The 16,181-nt window shown below is 38.4% G+C and overlaps 1 protein-coding gene and 1 long non-coding RNA gene across 2 annotated transcripts in view; one reads left to right on the top strand and one right to left on the bottom strand.

Annotated features, from left to right (window-relative positions):
* Positions 1-16,181, top strand: part of LOC146974014 (uncharacterized) — a 189,253-nt gene that overhangs the window by 541 nt on the left and 172,531 nt on the right. The window lies entirely within an intron of this gene.
* LOC146974021 (Golgi SNAP receptor complex member 1-like) lies at positions 775-15,082 on the bottom strand. Its single transcript, XM_085796999.1, has 9 exons — positions 14,978-15,082; positions 12,825-12,948; positions 12,559-12,631; positions 11,735-11,842; positions 11,550-11,641; positions 8,539-8,613; positions 3,313-3,342; positions 2,942-3,024; positions 775-1,288 (listed from the first exon to the last, which is right to left on the bottom strand). Exons 1-9 carry the CDS (start codon positions 15,006-15,008, stop codon positions 1,164-1,166), a joined length of 741 nt encoding a protein of 246 aa, XP_085653125.1. The 5' UTR covers positions 15,009-15,082; the 3' UTR covers positions 775-1,163.

The following is a 16,181-nucleotide window of genomic DNA, read 5'->3' as shown; positions in this document are numbered from 1 at the left end:
TTTAGAGCTAAAATGAAATCAGCTTCTGACTGCTGATTTCGGCTCGGGTAGGAGGCAGGCTAACACTACCCATACACTTCCAGTGTTTGAGCTAAGCTAATTAGCGGTGTGCCAGCTCTCCCCGTATCTCCCTTGTTACTGCACGCACAGTCAAAAGGATGGTGTCTATCTGCTGGTCATGGACTCGGGAGTGAGGCAAGACACACACACACAAAAAAAATGTTAGTGTATCCCTTTAACAAAAACACATAAGAAGATTGAGAAGATTTCCCAAAGACTCACACACTTGTAGCTTTTCATTTTAACATTTGCAAACCGAGCACGGACCGACCTCTTCTTCCCCCTCGTTGGAAGGATGTTCGCTGTTGGACGATGTGTCAGCTGTTTTCTTAACACCGTTTACATCCTGTTTATTTAAAAAACTTGTGTGTACATTTATTTCTCCCCAACACAACAACTAAGTGTGATGTCCTGCTTCTTTTGCGACTCTACCGAACCTCGAACCGTCTGCCTGGATCTCTACACCTCGTTATGTTTACAATATAACTGCAAGATAATGAATGGGGGTTTGGTTCCTCCTCTTCTTCCCTGTATGCACCGTTCCTTCCTTCCTGGCACCTCTGATGCTGATGTTTATACATTTATACTGTATGACTGGTTTACTGTGCCATAGTTCTGCATGTCTGAAATAAACCTGAATGAGCATGATAATAACTCCAGATTGTGCTCATCACCTTTATTTATTTATTTATTTCATCAGGCACTGCCAACACAATATATTTATATTTATTTAAAAAAGAAAAAGAAAAAAGAAGCAGCAGCAGCAGCAGTGCTAAGCAGTACACATTACAAATATTACTTCATACATTTATAAAGAGTTAAAATTACAACAGGATGTAATATATAAATTCCCAAATGGAAATGTTACAGTTCAGATAATAAATAAACTCTCAGTCTGAGCGTTGAAGCCATTTCACTTTCAATTAAGACCCATTTACGTATTTATTTATTCATTAACCTTCAATCTTTTCTTATTGTAACTCCTGTTTGAAGCAAAGTAAATTACAGCAGAAGTTGTAGAAATATAAGAAATAACCTTATTAAAAATGAAAAACAAGTCTTGGCAACAGTCGAAGAAGAAAATAAAGTAAAGGGTCGGTGGATCAGTGGAAAGTGTAGAGCAACAGGAGAATGGTGCAGACGCCGATCACCCCGCCTAGGATTAAAGAGTCCTTTCTCTTGCGCAAATTGATTTTCTGGATGAGACTGTTGATGGCAGGGAAACGATCTGAGGGGTGGGGAAGTGTGGTGAAGGAAAATAATTAAGATCCAATTCGGGTTTCCCTCCCTTGCAGTGAGTAAGAGAGAGACGGAGAGACGGAGAGACAGAGAGAGGGATGGAGAGAGATGGAGGGAGAGAAAGTGGCAGAGGAAAATACATCAGCACAACTCGGAAAAAAGAATAAGTGGAGCTTAATGGTGTAGACTGCTGTCTGGTTGCCAGCTTTCACTCTAAGTGTGGTTACGTTATCTCTGCTGAGAGGCAGCGTGTGCTGAGGGAGGGTCAGCTCGGAGAAAACTGTCAGTGTAGGCTTTTATTTATATAAATATATATATACATACAGCTCTGGAAAAAAATTAAGAGACGTTCAAAATGATCAGTTTCTCTGGTTTTAGGGTTTTTTTACTGTATAGGTATGTGTTTAAGTAAATAAATACTTATGTTTTGTTTTATTCTATAAACTACTGCAACATTTCTCCCAAATTCGAAATGAAAATATTGTCATTTAAAGCAGAAGTAAGCAGAATATTTGTGTTAATATAAGTCTTGAATAGTTATATCTTCCGACAGCAATCACTTCTATAGAGTGTTTGGTCTGAAACACGGGTCTGTCAGTCACTCTGCTCTGCTCTGAGCCGAGGAGAAAACTTTCCTTGTATCCTACAACCTTTATCCAATGAGGAGAGAGAACGGCATAAAGGGGCAGTCCTCTCTGTGTGTGCAGCCAAGGGATGCGCCTGAATGTGGTGACGTAGGGACGAGGGCGGGGACTGCTAACTCCATCAGCTGACAGGAAGTTAGGCATAACCACCGGATCGCTTACTTCTGCTCTAAAGCATTTATTTGTAGAAAATGAAAAAATAAAAAACGTATGCCGTTTTTAGACCTTAAATAATGCAATAATGCATATTCATTTTTAGACAACACAATACTTTTTTTTTTTTTTTTACTTGGGAAGGGTTAAGAAATCAACATCTTTAATTGCAGCAGTGGTTTTTAGCATTTTAATTGAATATGATTTGGTTCAGGTGATCAACTAGTCAATGCCTCATCAAAGGGACAACGAGGAGTTTCGGAAAGTGAAGTGTTTTCACACTTTTACATTTCCCATGAGCCTCTGCGCGCACGGTGAAATTCTTGGACTGACGCAAGACGGACGAAAGCCAAGTATTTGTCAAGAATGTTTTCACTGATCAAGAATGAAAGTCGGAGGTTGGAAGACGATCAGATACCGTCGTGGCTCCGACCATAAACGATGCCAACTCACAGCGATCCGGTGGCGTTATTCCCATGCGTCCGGGAAAACGAAACCAGGAAATGCTGGGCGAGTCGACCACTAAATAATAATAATATCAAAGTAACGATGAAGACAAAACGATATATTTATCTAAAATGGACCCATTAACGAGTGGTAACGTAGATTCATCCACATTAATATGAGACTCCTCTGTGCCTCTTTAAGTAGAGTGAGTTGTGCTTGTGTTGATATTCAATCGAACGGCTGCGAAACATGTAAAGAAACTAATTTATTAAGAACATTTTGGAGTCGTCTCTTAATTTTTTCCCAGAGCTGTTTATATAAATATATAGATCAGCACAGAAAAAAAGAGAAAGAAGGGAAGAGACACGATTTAATTGATGAATAATAAAAAAGGATACTGGCCAAAGTTGTGACCCGGGTTTGGATGGACTTCAACATCCCACGCTGAAATGTGATGTTCTCTTTGGTAGCCATGGCGATACTGGAGGTATAGAGAAAAACCACGAGGGGATAATTATTCATCATCATCATCATTATTATAATTATTATTATTATTATCATCACAGTGTCACGTTAAACTGGTTTTATTGTTTCAGCTAAGATGCCAGAAAAACGTAGCGGGAGATCTGAATGACTGTGCTTTATTGTGTGTGTGTGTGTGTGTGAGTGTGTGTGTTGCTGAGTGGAGTGAGTGAGTGAGTAATTGGAAAAGGAAAAGGGAAAAGGAGGAGGGAGGAGGGAGGAGAGAGATCGGAGCAATATCACTTACCTTATTGCATTGTCAATGAGACTATCTGAGCTGTGAACACGACATGGAAAAAAGAAAGAGACGGAGATTAAAGTCAGTTCAAAGCAAATGAAATAACTTCATTCATCAAGTATCTTTTACAAAGATTTACACAGTCGATCGATTGATCTACAATCCGAATCATTGCTCAGCATCGGCACTTTAAACAAATAATAACCCGCTGCGATGTGATTTCAGAACGCGTTGCACACGATATCTCTCTCTCCTGCATTAGACGTCCAGAAGAAAAAAAAAAGAAAGGAAAAAAAGCCCATGCATGAAACCACACGCAGCTCTCTTGGTCTATTATCATAAAAGGAGCACTTCCTGTGATTCCTACGAGACCGGATGAAAGTGCTGCTTAATGGGAGGATTTTCTCTCGCTTTTTTTTTTTGATAAAGTTAGAATCCAATTGGTCAAATTCGACCCAGAAGCCAGAAAATCTACACAATATATCTGATGTGTGGATGCAAAACAGCACATGTATACGTTAAAATGTGTGTTTTTGGTGCATATATGAGGCTAAAAGAAGAAGGGAGACACAGATATGGATGCTGGACACTCGACGTGCACAAGTTTTTGTGTCAGATAATGTTAAACATCGAGGTAAAAGACAGAAACTGACGGAGAAACGAGCCGTTGTTCAGTACTGGAGGAATGAGCAGAGCAGAGCATATAAGGGCAACGCTCTGGCAGACTCCACTGGAAACTGAAAATCAATACTGTGCTTAATACTTCCTCCATCCATCCATCCATCCATCCATCCATCCATCCATCCGTCCATCTCATCCACTCCACTATCCGTCTCCTTCATTAGCCGGCGGAGACCGAAGCCGAAGCACCTTTTTGCTTTTATACGCAGAAAAAAACTCATTAAACTACACAAAGTAGCCCCCGACCGCAGGTTTGTAAAGTGTAAGTGTTAAAAGGGATAGTTCATCATTTTTGGCAGATCCTCCTCTCACCATAATCCCCTATAGTCACAGCAGTAGGTTCATCACCTTTAATTATCGGTGCATGTTATTCTAGGTCTTTTGTGCCTTCAGTTCTGCCATTAGTTTGTTGAATGCTCAGCTGGCTTGAAGCTGTAGTTTTTAGTACTGTTGTTGACAATGTGTTTTTATTTTTTAGTTTTTTTATATTGCCCTACTTATGTATTTATTATATTTTTGTACTTTTATCTTATCTGATCTCAATTTTGCACTGTCCTTGCACTTTCCTCCTCAACTGTATGTATGCTTGTGTATGTGATTGTGGTGTGGTGGTCAGCTGTAGAAACAGAATTGCCCTATGGGATAAATAAAGTAATCTCAACTCAACTTAACTCAACTCAATGTTGTTTTGAGATCGGCGGGGCAGAGCCGTGAGCTGCTCAGTGAACACAATGGAGGTGAACGGTCCACTGTCCTTCATCAAACTCATCAAATACACAATCCAACAACTCCACAACGCTCTGGTGGACAAGTTGTGACCTGCACATTCACCACGCTATGAGACAATCACGTATAATTATATGTAACATTACGACACATGAAGCAAATAGTCGGAACTACTTTGTGCTGTTGAAATCCCTCCGCCCAGCAGCAGCCGTGTCTGGAATGTAGTTCTGGCTGAATTTCCCTCTAAAACAACTCTGTGTGGTAACGTTGTGTTATTATCTCTTAGAACACGGCTCTCTTGAATACTCGATTCTGATTGGTCAATCACCAATATTCTGCGGTGTTTATTTCTCGATAGACCACCGCTGAGCGGACCGTTGCTAGGGACTCCATAGCAACGGCCGACTCTGCATGTCTGGTCAGCGATATTTTTTTTCCTACTACGGCCAGCCAAGACCCGCCAAGACCCGCCTTACTCCACCTCTGATTGGCTGCCTCTGCAAGGCTAAGCCTATCCCTGCATCTTACCCTAACCTTAACCACTCCCTTCACACGCCTAAACCAACCGTCTTTGCCTAAACCTAACCGTCAGAGTAGAGGGCATCGTGATAAGCCAATCAGAGGCCTAGTAAGGCGGGTCTTTGCCTGGCCATAGCAGGAAAAAAATTTTTGCGTCCGGTCACGGCCGCTGTTTTGCTGAGCCTCCTCCCGTTCGTGCATTTGAAGCCTTTGATAATCAATCAGTGGATCGATGGATTACCATACACGTTACGTGTATTTTGTGTAGTCGTACCTGTCATAAACAAGAGATTATGGGGTGCGTTTGTGTCGCGGAGCTACAGAGAGGAGAGGAGCTGTGACACGGTCAGAGTTTCTGGTGCAAGTTTACTTTTCAGCCACGATGTGGAAATAACTTAGGAGCCTCCACTCTCCCTGTAACAGGTTACAAGTCGTTTATCTGACATCACAATTAGTCCGAAGCTATTTAATGACGGTAAAAATGAAACATAAAGTAAATATCCTGCATACTTTCTCTTTTCTGTGCTGCGCTGGTCAGAGCGGCGTCCCGAGCAACAGTCTAATTTTACATGAATAAAATCTCTTTTTATCATTATTTTGTGTTACATTATTGAATGATTTAGTTGTAGGCCGTGTTCTAAGCGGGATAATGTATAGTTGGTCGGTTGTTATGGAGAAATAAACCCCTTCAGGTTGTATGAAACCCCTCCGCTTCGCGTCGGGGTTCCATACAACCTGTCGGGGTTTATTTCTCCATAACAACCTCCGAACTATACATTATCCCTTACATAGCGTGGTGAATGTGCAGGTCACAACTTGTCCACCAGAGCGTTGTGGAGTTGTTGGATTGTGTATTTGATGAGTTTTTATGGTGTTCACTGAGCAGCTCGCGTCTCTGCCCCGCCGATCTCAAAACAACATGCACCAATAATTAAAGGTAATGAACCTACTGTTAGGGATTAGGGCTGTCCCGATTATCATATTTTGATAATCGAAGCTTCGTGGACATAAAAGTGCGATCGTAACAGAAATAATGAAAGTAATGGCAAACAAACACTGCATATCTCCAATATCAGGCAGGTTTCCAGGATGCCAAGTCGCCTACTCATTTTAATGTAACAATTGCCGATGAGAACTGGTGTCAAAAAGGAAAAAAGGCACAAAAAAAAAAGAATCGATCACGGACTTCATGGCAACGAACGAAGCTTCGAATTTTTTGGGTCAGCCCTAATAGGGATTATGGCAATGGGAGAATTTGCTAAAATGTTGAACTATCCCTTTAACATCAGGTCCAAATCCTGAGTGTCCTTGCCCAGATTATCGAATCAAAAGAGAAAATATCAGTTGGTATTATGATTTTTTTTTCTTTTTCTTTTGTTGACAACAAATCTGAAACATTCAAACTACAGAAATGAATCAATTTGCTTTTAGTTAATTTGTTTGTAAGTTAATTTAAGTTAATCAGTTGATCCCTTTTATAGATCGCATCGTTGTTTGGCCTTTATGAAATATCACAAAACTGCTAAAATGTCCGTTGTTGAACTATTTTCAGCCGTGCGCGAATACTGAAGTAATATTCTTTTGAAATGTAATGTGTTCAAACAGGCCTTTGACTTTTATTTATTACCACTTGTTGGTTTTTATTACCAACTTTCCCTGTTGCCTGAAACCAAGAAACCAAGAAACCAGAAACCGGCAAGTACTGAAGTGAGGCTGTAACATCTCTATTCACTGTTGCTGACAGTGATGTGTTCAAACCTGCCTCTGAACTATTACCTGTGAGTCCTGTTGTATAAACTCTCTCTGATAAATCATTCATAATCAATTTGATATTAAAGCATCGGGTAATAAATAAATAAATAAACAATCTATTGGATCATGAAAACTTTAAAGAGTAGGATTGAAATCTGATGCGATTTGATTCATTTGTAGGTTCAATGTCTAGAACCAATGCTGCAGGCCGATTATATGTCTTTGTTTTTGACTGTGAACGGGTTTGTAGCCTACAATCACAGACCAACTTTGCAACAGACACTTGCACTGCATTTTGACCTTTACCTTGTTGCTGCATTTTATTATCACTATTAATTAGTATTTTAATTTTTCTTTAATATTAAAATAAAACAAGAGCAGCTGCAAATGTGGACATTTTTAAGAACAAACTTAAGACAAACCTTTTCAGCCTGGCTTGTGATTAGATTTTACTTAAAGGTTTTACTGTTTTACTATTTTTCGTATCCTTTTATTTATCATTTATTTTTTAGTCTTAGCCTATTTATTGTGTAATTTTAGTTATTTTTATCATGTCTTTGCACTTATAATAACTTTTAGTTCATTTTATTTATTTGGTTTTAGCCAGTCTGTGGTGTTTCCTCACAGCAAATTGTTGAGAGTAAGAAAGCGCTTCAGTTGCCTCCTTTCAAGCTCTATATACGAGTGTGTGTGTGTAGTTGCGTGACTTTAAATTTACAACTGCAACTGTGTCTATTTATTCATTGTATTATCCACTGTATTTGTATCATAGCATTTTTTTTTCTTTTTCTATTGTATTCAGCATATTTTATTCTATTCTAAAGCCTGACCAGGGACAAAGACTGCAGATTAGCTGAAGCTAGACGTCTTATTATGCATCACATTTTCCCATTTTCTGTGGCAATGTTGTATGTATTGTCCCTGTTTAATAAACATTAAAATAAATCAATAAAATATTATTGTCATGCTTGTATTTTACATGTGTGGAACGGGGGATCATGTGACCAATGTTGATTTACATATAACACACTTTTATTATTATTACTTTCACATTTTACATGAAGCCGATTCTGTGTCTGCAGATCAAAAACTTCACATTATGCACAAACTAAATACTGAAAATGTGAGGGGAGTTGTTGTGTTTTTAAGTCTGTGATAATTACATTAGAGTGAGTTTTACGACGCTGACGATGGATCTGTCCGACTCGTGGGAAGTTCCTCTGGTTGGTTTGTGGCTTTGAGGCTCAGCTGCAGTTAGTTATGGTTACTAACGGTTACTAATCACCAGCCGCAGAGCGAAGGGTCGACTGTAGAAACACACTGTGACTCCCTCACTGGCTCTAGAGAAATACTACCTGCTTCTCATAACTGTTACGACTCTTCAGCTATCAACTTTTATTATTGTTTCAAATCAAATCAGGAGGCAAACGGACTGAAAATGAGCAAAATCAAGGCAACGTTGGCGGACTTATATGTGTATTTTGGCCGGTAATTATCAGCCAATATCTGGCCGGTAATTATGTTAGTTAGTTTTGGTTTTTTAAGGAGATCTCTTACTTTTTGAGATGTTCGTGCTCCTTCAGGAAGAGCTCAGTCTTTCTGTTGTTCACCCCAGAGCCGCTCTTGTACGACCTGAAAGGACAAAAGAAAACAGAAGAGACGAGAACAGACGATGAACATAATGACAGGTAGTGAAATGTTAATCCAATTCAGTTTTGTTTTATAATTGTTTGTCTTTATTTGATAGAGTAGCAGACAGTGCACTGTGAACTAAACTGGACAAACATGAGGCCTAATTTACATAACAATGACAATGCAAACATGTGGATTGTGGATGAAATTAAAGAGATAGTTCACCCAAAATTGAAATTTCACTTCCATTTCATTATCTACTCCCCCTCATGTGGACTAAGGGCTGGGAGAAGTTTCAGAGTCCTCCGTGGCTTCTCTGAGTTACAGGGGGTCTCGGCGTAGCAGTGCATGTCCATATAACGGTTGCAAATGGATACCAACTTTTATAGCGGAAGCTCCTCTTCCCGGTTCGTCAAATTTGGGCGAACTGGGAAGAGAAGCTTCCGCTATAAAACAAGCTTGAAATATAGACTTATTTAATTGTTTTCAGGACAATTTCGCATTTCGGGGCTTCAATACAAGACGGACATTACATACGAGCAGCATGGAGGTATTTGGATGTTTTTTGGTGTGTCTTTTTGTTACGAAGACAGTTGGTATCCATTTGCAACCGTTATATGGACATGCACTGCTACGCAGAGACCCCCTGTAACTCAGAGAAGCCACGGAGGACTCTGAAACTTCTCCCAGCCCTTAGTCCACATGAGGGTGAGTAGATGAGTGAAATTTCAATTTTGGGTGAACTATCCCTTTAAATATTAGCTATTTAAACACAGGGAAGTTGGGATATTTTCCACCATCTGACATTCAATTCCAAATGATTTATAAATAAATACAAAATGTTGAGAAAATAATCAACAAATTAAATGACAAACACTATTTTCCTACCTAATTAAAGACAGAAAATACTTTTTAAAAATATAAAATCTGTGTGACTTCTCTATTAGTTTGGTTTTGTATCGTTTAACTCCTCTCTCTTTTGAGCTGCTGCGTCATAAAAACCTACGTACATCTGCCTTGGAAGACACTTCTTCTTTTTTCCTTCTTTCTTCCGTCTTTGTTTCAGTCTGAACGACGTACAGTATTTCACGCCCTCCTATTAACCGATGCCTTGGATGCTGATTATGTACTTCCTGTTAAGGCTTTTAAGCGATTAGCTTCTGCTTAACCCAGAGCTCAGTTCTCCATCTCTTATTTACACTCCCTGTTTGGACTGATCATCAATTCATCATCCATTATCTCCTCCCTCCGCCCCCATTCTCCCTCTCTTCCTCCCTCTGTTGCTCCACACCTTTCACCTCGAAAGGAGCTAACTAAAATACTCTTTAATTATTTTTCATCATGCAACAAAAAGCAGACGTTAGGACGATGTCTTTGTCCCCGTGTCTCTCTCTATCTGTCCATCCGTCCGTCCGGCCCTGATGGGGCATTTCTCTGCATCACGCAGCACCAGATGTAACCACTCTCTCCCCCCCAGCTTCGGCTAAATGAAAGCCTTGCGGTTTGATTTACTGTAGAAGGCACTTAGGAAAGCTACCCCCAGAGAGAGAGAGAAAGAGAAAGAGAAAGACAAAGACAAGAGGAGCCTCCTTTTAGAGGATGAAACGTGATAGACAGACAGAAAAGAAAGAAGAAAGGAAGGGTGGGGGAATCTCTGCAACTTAGTGGACATTTCTGCCTCCCACTGGTTAAGGATAACACAGCAGATGTCCACAGAGAAGAAGAGGAAGAAGAAGGAAATAAATAAGGGGAAATACAGACCTAAGAGAAAAAGTCAGGCGTTTACAGAGATGTTGCACTTCCATGAAGTCATAAACGGTGTGGAAGACGGATTTAGATAAAGAAATCAGTGCAACAACATATAAAATAATGTATAGTATTAAAATACTTAGATGAGTCAGAACTATATTTAGCATAGAGAGCCGAAGCGGAAGCAGGAAGTAGCGGCGCCATGGGACCTCAATTCGAAAAAAGTCTCCATACAAATGAACGGGAGTCCAGTCTGTAGTCCGTGGAGCGGTCTTTACACAAAATACATTCTTCTGTTGCCGTTTTACGATAAACTGCTGATTTCTCGGCATGAAACATGATGTTTTAAACAGGTAGAGGTCATATTTATATTTTTTTGTCATGGCACAATTCAAACGGATCACAAAATAAATCTTGGACTCCCGTTCATTTGTATGGAGACTTTTTTCGAATTGAGGACCCATGGGGCCGCTACTTCCTGCTTCCGCTTCGGCTCTCTATAGCTGTTTAAGTTTTGTTGCAGGACGTTATTCGATAAATGAAATAAATCGTACGACTGAACTTCTCCTGATGGAGTCGCTCTGAGAATCACAGTGAATTCGCTCATCACAAAACTTCTCCCTAATATTCACCAGCCTATTTAAATCCGTCAACACCTTGGACCGTGTCGTGTCACTGTGGTTGGTGTAGTGCACTGTTTATTATTGACGCTACATTTATTTACTTGTTAATTGGAGACGTAGTGTGCAGATGTCCTGACAAATTAAATATCACACTCAAGTGAGATGAGACAAAATCATTTAGCACTGAAGCTATTTACTGCAATGAATCTATTTGTTAAAGGTATTTGAATTGTTTTTTGTTCCATCATGATCTCAGTGACAAAGGAACATTGTTTGGTGACAGTAGTTTAGTTTGTGATCGATGTACTAGCAGGAAGGAATGTTTTTTTTCTCATTAATATACAAATATATGCAGCAAAACATGTAAAATACAACCAGATAATAAGCTACAGTAAACTACACGACATTAGTCACAGACATGACGTTTCATGACGGTAGGACATAAAAAGCCAAACTAAGCTTTTTAAACATATTAATACTGATTGAATAGAGATTTTTCTTTTTGCATCTGCAGTGTAACTTCACATGCAGCTTTTGTAGATTATGCATGACGACGTCGCTTACTCGATGTCTCTGTGCACGGAGCCCAGCAGGTCCTCTCGCTCTCGCAGGCTGCAGAAGTTGCTTTTGGTTTTGTGGAACTCGTGGGTGTAGTCCTGCAGGAAACGATACGACATTATGAACAAGAGTCAGGAAGAGTGGAAAAAAAAATAAATAAAAAAAGTTTAGAAAGCAAACACTGGATGCACCTGTAAAATATCCCTGTGTCTCTGTAGGGTGTGCATCAGCGCTGCGTTGTGTGACGAAACTCCTGGACTGTTTGTGTATTCTGCCATTTTGTCGTTGACTGCTGTAAGCTGGAAAAAAAACAAAAACAAACAGAAGATTAAAGCAACACAAAAACAAAGATTACATGAACAAAAGAATAACCACAAAGAATGACTGAAAAAATTCAGAATATCAGACTACAGTTATGTATATTATACATTTAAAAGCAAACATGAATGTACTGCAATAATAAAAGTATTATTATTTCATTATTTAAAGTCCCAGTGTTTAGGAATTCCCCCCATCTAGCGGTGCGGTTGCATATCTGAACGTATTCTTGATGTTGCATTCAGGTGAAATCGGGCAGACGTCAGACAGACAACAGACACTGCATGTAAAAAGCCAAATAAGTTACACACTGGGGCTTTAAAACCCCATGATGACACAATCAGTTTTGATTGTAGCGATTATTACGAGTTAAACTAAATTACCTTTGACATTTTTGTTATAACATAAGTTGAGGCTTCACTAAGACCCATTTAGCTTTGGCTGGTGGTGACAATATATACAGTATATATGAAGAGTTCATTTGCAAAAGCAGATAGTGCCATTTTGAAAAAAATGAGCTGAGGCTTTGTAATTATTCTTTGCATAGTGTTGTTTTCAATACAGCTTTATTTTTTTGAGATATGTCTGTTTTGTTACATCTCAAAGTCACTCAACTTTGGTTTGACTGATATCACCTTATGTAAATAAACTTATATACTGCATATATTGTCACAAAAAAACATTATATCTGACTTACATTGGCCAAGAGCTGCTCCAGTTCAGTGGTCATGGCCACAAGCATATTGTCTTGAGTTGAGCCAGAATCAGACCTGATGAAAGGGAAAATGCTGATTAAATTTAATTTTATGTTATTTTATATTAGGCAAAAACAGAATTTCAATTTCTGATTTGTAATAGTTTGATATTCTGTTGCCCACAATGCTGTTTTAAATACAGAATCGCATGCTTATGTTAATCAGAAATGTTTGTTGTCTGGTGAACAGCAGTGAGGAGTGAACTGACCTGCTGTCTCGTTTCCTCTGGTCCCAGTTGCTGCTGCTGCTGCTGTAGCTGGTGCAGAGTTTACTGAAGGAGACCAGCTTCAGGTCCAGCTCGTTCTCCAGCTGTCTGGCCTGTTTACGCAAATCTGAGTGCAGAAACAGAAAGAGACAAAACAACTGAGTATGGAAAAACTCACACATCTGGCATAATTGATAACCAACATCTGGAGACGGGCACTGCAAAGATAAAGCTACAAGAAACCCACACAGCCCACTGACCTGTTACTGTATATCCAGGATTGGTGTTACATATGGTAAATGTAAACCTGTATTTCTGTTTTTTTGTTGTTGATGTTTTATTTTGCAATTGAAAAATATCCTACATACTCTAAATGAGGATAATAATACAGGTGGAAAAATTAAGTGCAGGATAAAAGTGCAAAAACATTCAGGGGATTCATGAAGGAAAGCAAAACAAAACAAAACATCAAACCTTACCAGATAAGGTGCTAAGGATACAATATACTAGGCATTTTAATTAATAAATCGGAGCAGCGAAATGATAAAGAAAAGAAATTATAACGTTAAGAATGTGTCTTTGGTATTTTACCTCATTGTTGCTCTTTTTAACATTGCCCTTTATCATCAGGCAGAGGGACTGGCCATGAAAACTAGCTTTTTCTTTTCTTTTTTTTTAGCTACCTCGGGTGCATTTACATTTGTTTTGTTTTTTTACAATTTCATTTCATTTCATTTCATTTCATAACCTTTATTGAAACTCGGAGATATATTTAGGAGTAACCTCATTTACAATATAGCCGAGATGAAACACAAAACACACAAGGACAGAAGACAAGACTTTTGAAACATACAAAAACATAACAGAATACCAGAATTTAAGGTGACTAGGGTAAATTGAAACATAGTTAAAAACACGAGCAGTTAGAGGTAAAATAGTTATGGCTTTAGATTGTCCCATTGATACAAGTGAGGTAAGTTTCAGATGATTTTGCAGATTGTTCCAGGTTGTAGGTGCACAATAAGAGAAGCTGGTCTTTCTAAGTTCGGTGTTAACAGGGGGAACCTGCAGTGTGAGCCAGTCTATTGAGTGTGTGCGATAGAGATCTGCATGAAAAGATACTAGTGAGTTAATATAAGATGGTAAGAGACCAGTAAGAGCTTTAAAAATAAATAAAATCCAGTGTCGATCACGCCTGTTAGATAGTGAGGGCCATCCAACTTTGGAATACAGGTCACAGTGATGAGCGTTGTAGCTGTCGCCAGTAATGAACCTCAGCAGGGCTGAATGATAAACGGTGTCAAGTGGATGTAAAGTTGTGGCTGATGCATGTCTGTATAAGATGTCTCCATAATCTAAAACTGACATAAAAGTTGCTTCAATAAGTTTCTTCCTGCAGTGAAAAGGAAAGGATGATTTGTTTCTGTAAAAAAAAAGCCTATTTTTTGTCTTAGTTTAATGACCAGATTAGATACATGATGTTTGAAGGTGATTTTGTCGTCGATCCAAAGTCCAAGATATTTGTATTCAGAAACTAAACAATGTTTTATTAATGTACATTGTCCCTTGTCAAATAAATTAAACTGAAACTGAAAGTTTGACAAACAAAAAAATGTCCAGGCTTTTATTTCTTTGCATATTTGCTAACTTAAATTCATTAACAAAACCAGGGAAGGACGGTTTGGCACAATGGATGTGATATTTACCCAGTGATAGGACAATATTAATAACGTCGGTGACAGAACAGGCTAAATAACTTAAATGTTGTATTTCTTGGTTTTTTTTATATCTTAAATCAGTTCCACTGTTACAAACCAAAATAAAACGTTACACACACACGAAAAGACGAGAAACAAAACACAAAGAGACTCAAAACGACCACTAATGACTCTGTATTTGATGAACGGAGGATGTTTTTACCTGTCGCTGCTGCTCAGGTGACAACTTTATAAGTTTTTGACGTTGACGAGCAACGAGCTAACAGGTTAGCACAGTCAGGCTAACGTACAGAGACCGTAAAGTTTATAATATAACGTCGAACAAAACAAACTAAATCAATAATTTTTGAATCGGTTTGATTTGATTTGTCTTCGAGCAACAAACCGCCTTAAACGCAGACGGTTGTGTAAAATAAATACTGTTAAAACACAACTTACCTTCCCAGTAGTTGCTGCTGCTGGTTGCCATGTTTGTTGTTGACGTGGGGCCGTCAAGCGGAAGCAACTGTCGTAAATCTCAGAGGACACGACAGCGCCCTCTAGTGTTTACGACCCGGAAGTGTAGCACTAAGCAGTATCAGGGAAATGCAACATTTCTCTTTTAATTATTATTACAACATTTCTCTTTTAATTATAATTACAACATTTCTCTTTTAATTATTATTACAAGACTTTTTTTTAATCGTTTGGACATTTCTTAACCTTTTTTGTTGTTGTTATGTTTTGTTAATGTTCTAATTCATGTTTGGGATATACATTAGCCTATCTGCTTATTGTTTTACTATTAATAATAATAGTAAGACTTTGACTTTATTATTTCAATGTTGTTGTGTTTTAATTGTAAAGCACTTTGTTTGTTGGTTTTATTTTGGAAGGTTCTGTCAAAATAAAGTTTATTGTAGCCTATAATTACTATTTAGTTGATTAACCAGTTGACACAAAACTTATTGGCAACTTTGTCTAGTATAGTCATTTTGTGATTATTATGTTTTTTAGGCTAAATGGTAGGCTATATGACAAATAATTCAATGTCTGATAGCTGCAAGGTGCGGCAAAAGTATATTGCATACCTTTTGATAAATGATTTTTTGACCAATACCTTTGGCTCATGTTGTATTGTAGGCCTATACTGTTTGTTTGATTGCAAAGCGCCCTGTTTTTGTGAACTTCAACACTATAATGTATCACATTTATTTGTGTTTTTTTTGTCGCTTGACAAATCAGTTAATTGACTTATTTTTAAAGCTCAAATGTGTAATTTAATCTATAACATGTTTTCTAACATCTGAATTATAAAGTAACCTGCTGGGTTATGAAAAAATGTCCCTTTTAAAGTAATTTCTTTGTGAATGAAGACATTTTATTAGATTCTGGTGGTATGTAACTGTTGGACACTGTTTTTGTTTCCCTTTTTGACAGCATGCCTGTTCAGACTAACCATCTTTTTCTGGCTTTTTCTGGATACTTTGAGTTGTGAGACTTGTGTACCATTCATCCCTCATATCGCCCATGCATGTTGCTCACAATAAGATTCATTTTAATTTCATTTTAGTTTAGTTTTTAGTTGTTTAGTTGTTTTTTTTTTGGTTGTTGCACAAATAGGATTCTTCTAATCAGTTCCCGTTTTGATAACCAGACACAA

Source organism: Trachurus japonicus, chromosome 14, assembly GCF_045865225.1.
Source record: "Trachurus japonicus isolate A0001 chromosome 14, Traja_1.0".
In the NCBI taxonomy this organism is placed as follows: domain Eukaryota; kingdom Metazoa; phylum Chordata; class Actinopteri; order Carangiformes; family Carangidae; genus Trachurus; species Trachurus japonicus.
The sequence above is the reverse complement of the archived record's forward strand: the minus strand, read 5'-3'. Positions and strand labels throughout refer to the sequence as shown.

Bases quoted from the DNA above. Each gene is read 5' to 3' on its own strand.
- LOC146974021 (XM_085796999.1), bottom strand. From the start codon at position 15,008: ATGGCAACCAGCAGCAGCAACTACTGGGAAG. The intron at 12,632-12,824 runs GTCAGTTCACTC...CCCTTTCATCAG, and splicing joins CAGAGGAAACGAGACAGCAG to GTCTGATTCTGGCTCAACTC. The intron at 8,614-11,549 runs GTAAGCGACGTC...TTGTCCTTTCAG, and splicing joins TCCGTGCACAGAGACATCGA to GTCGTACAAGAGCGGCTCTG.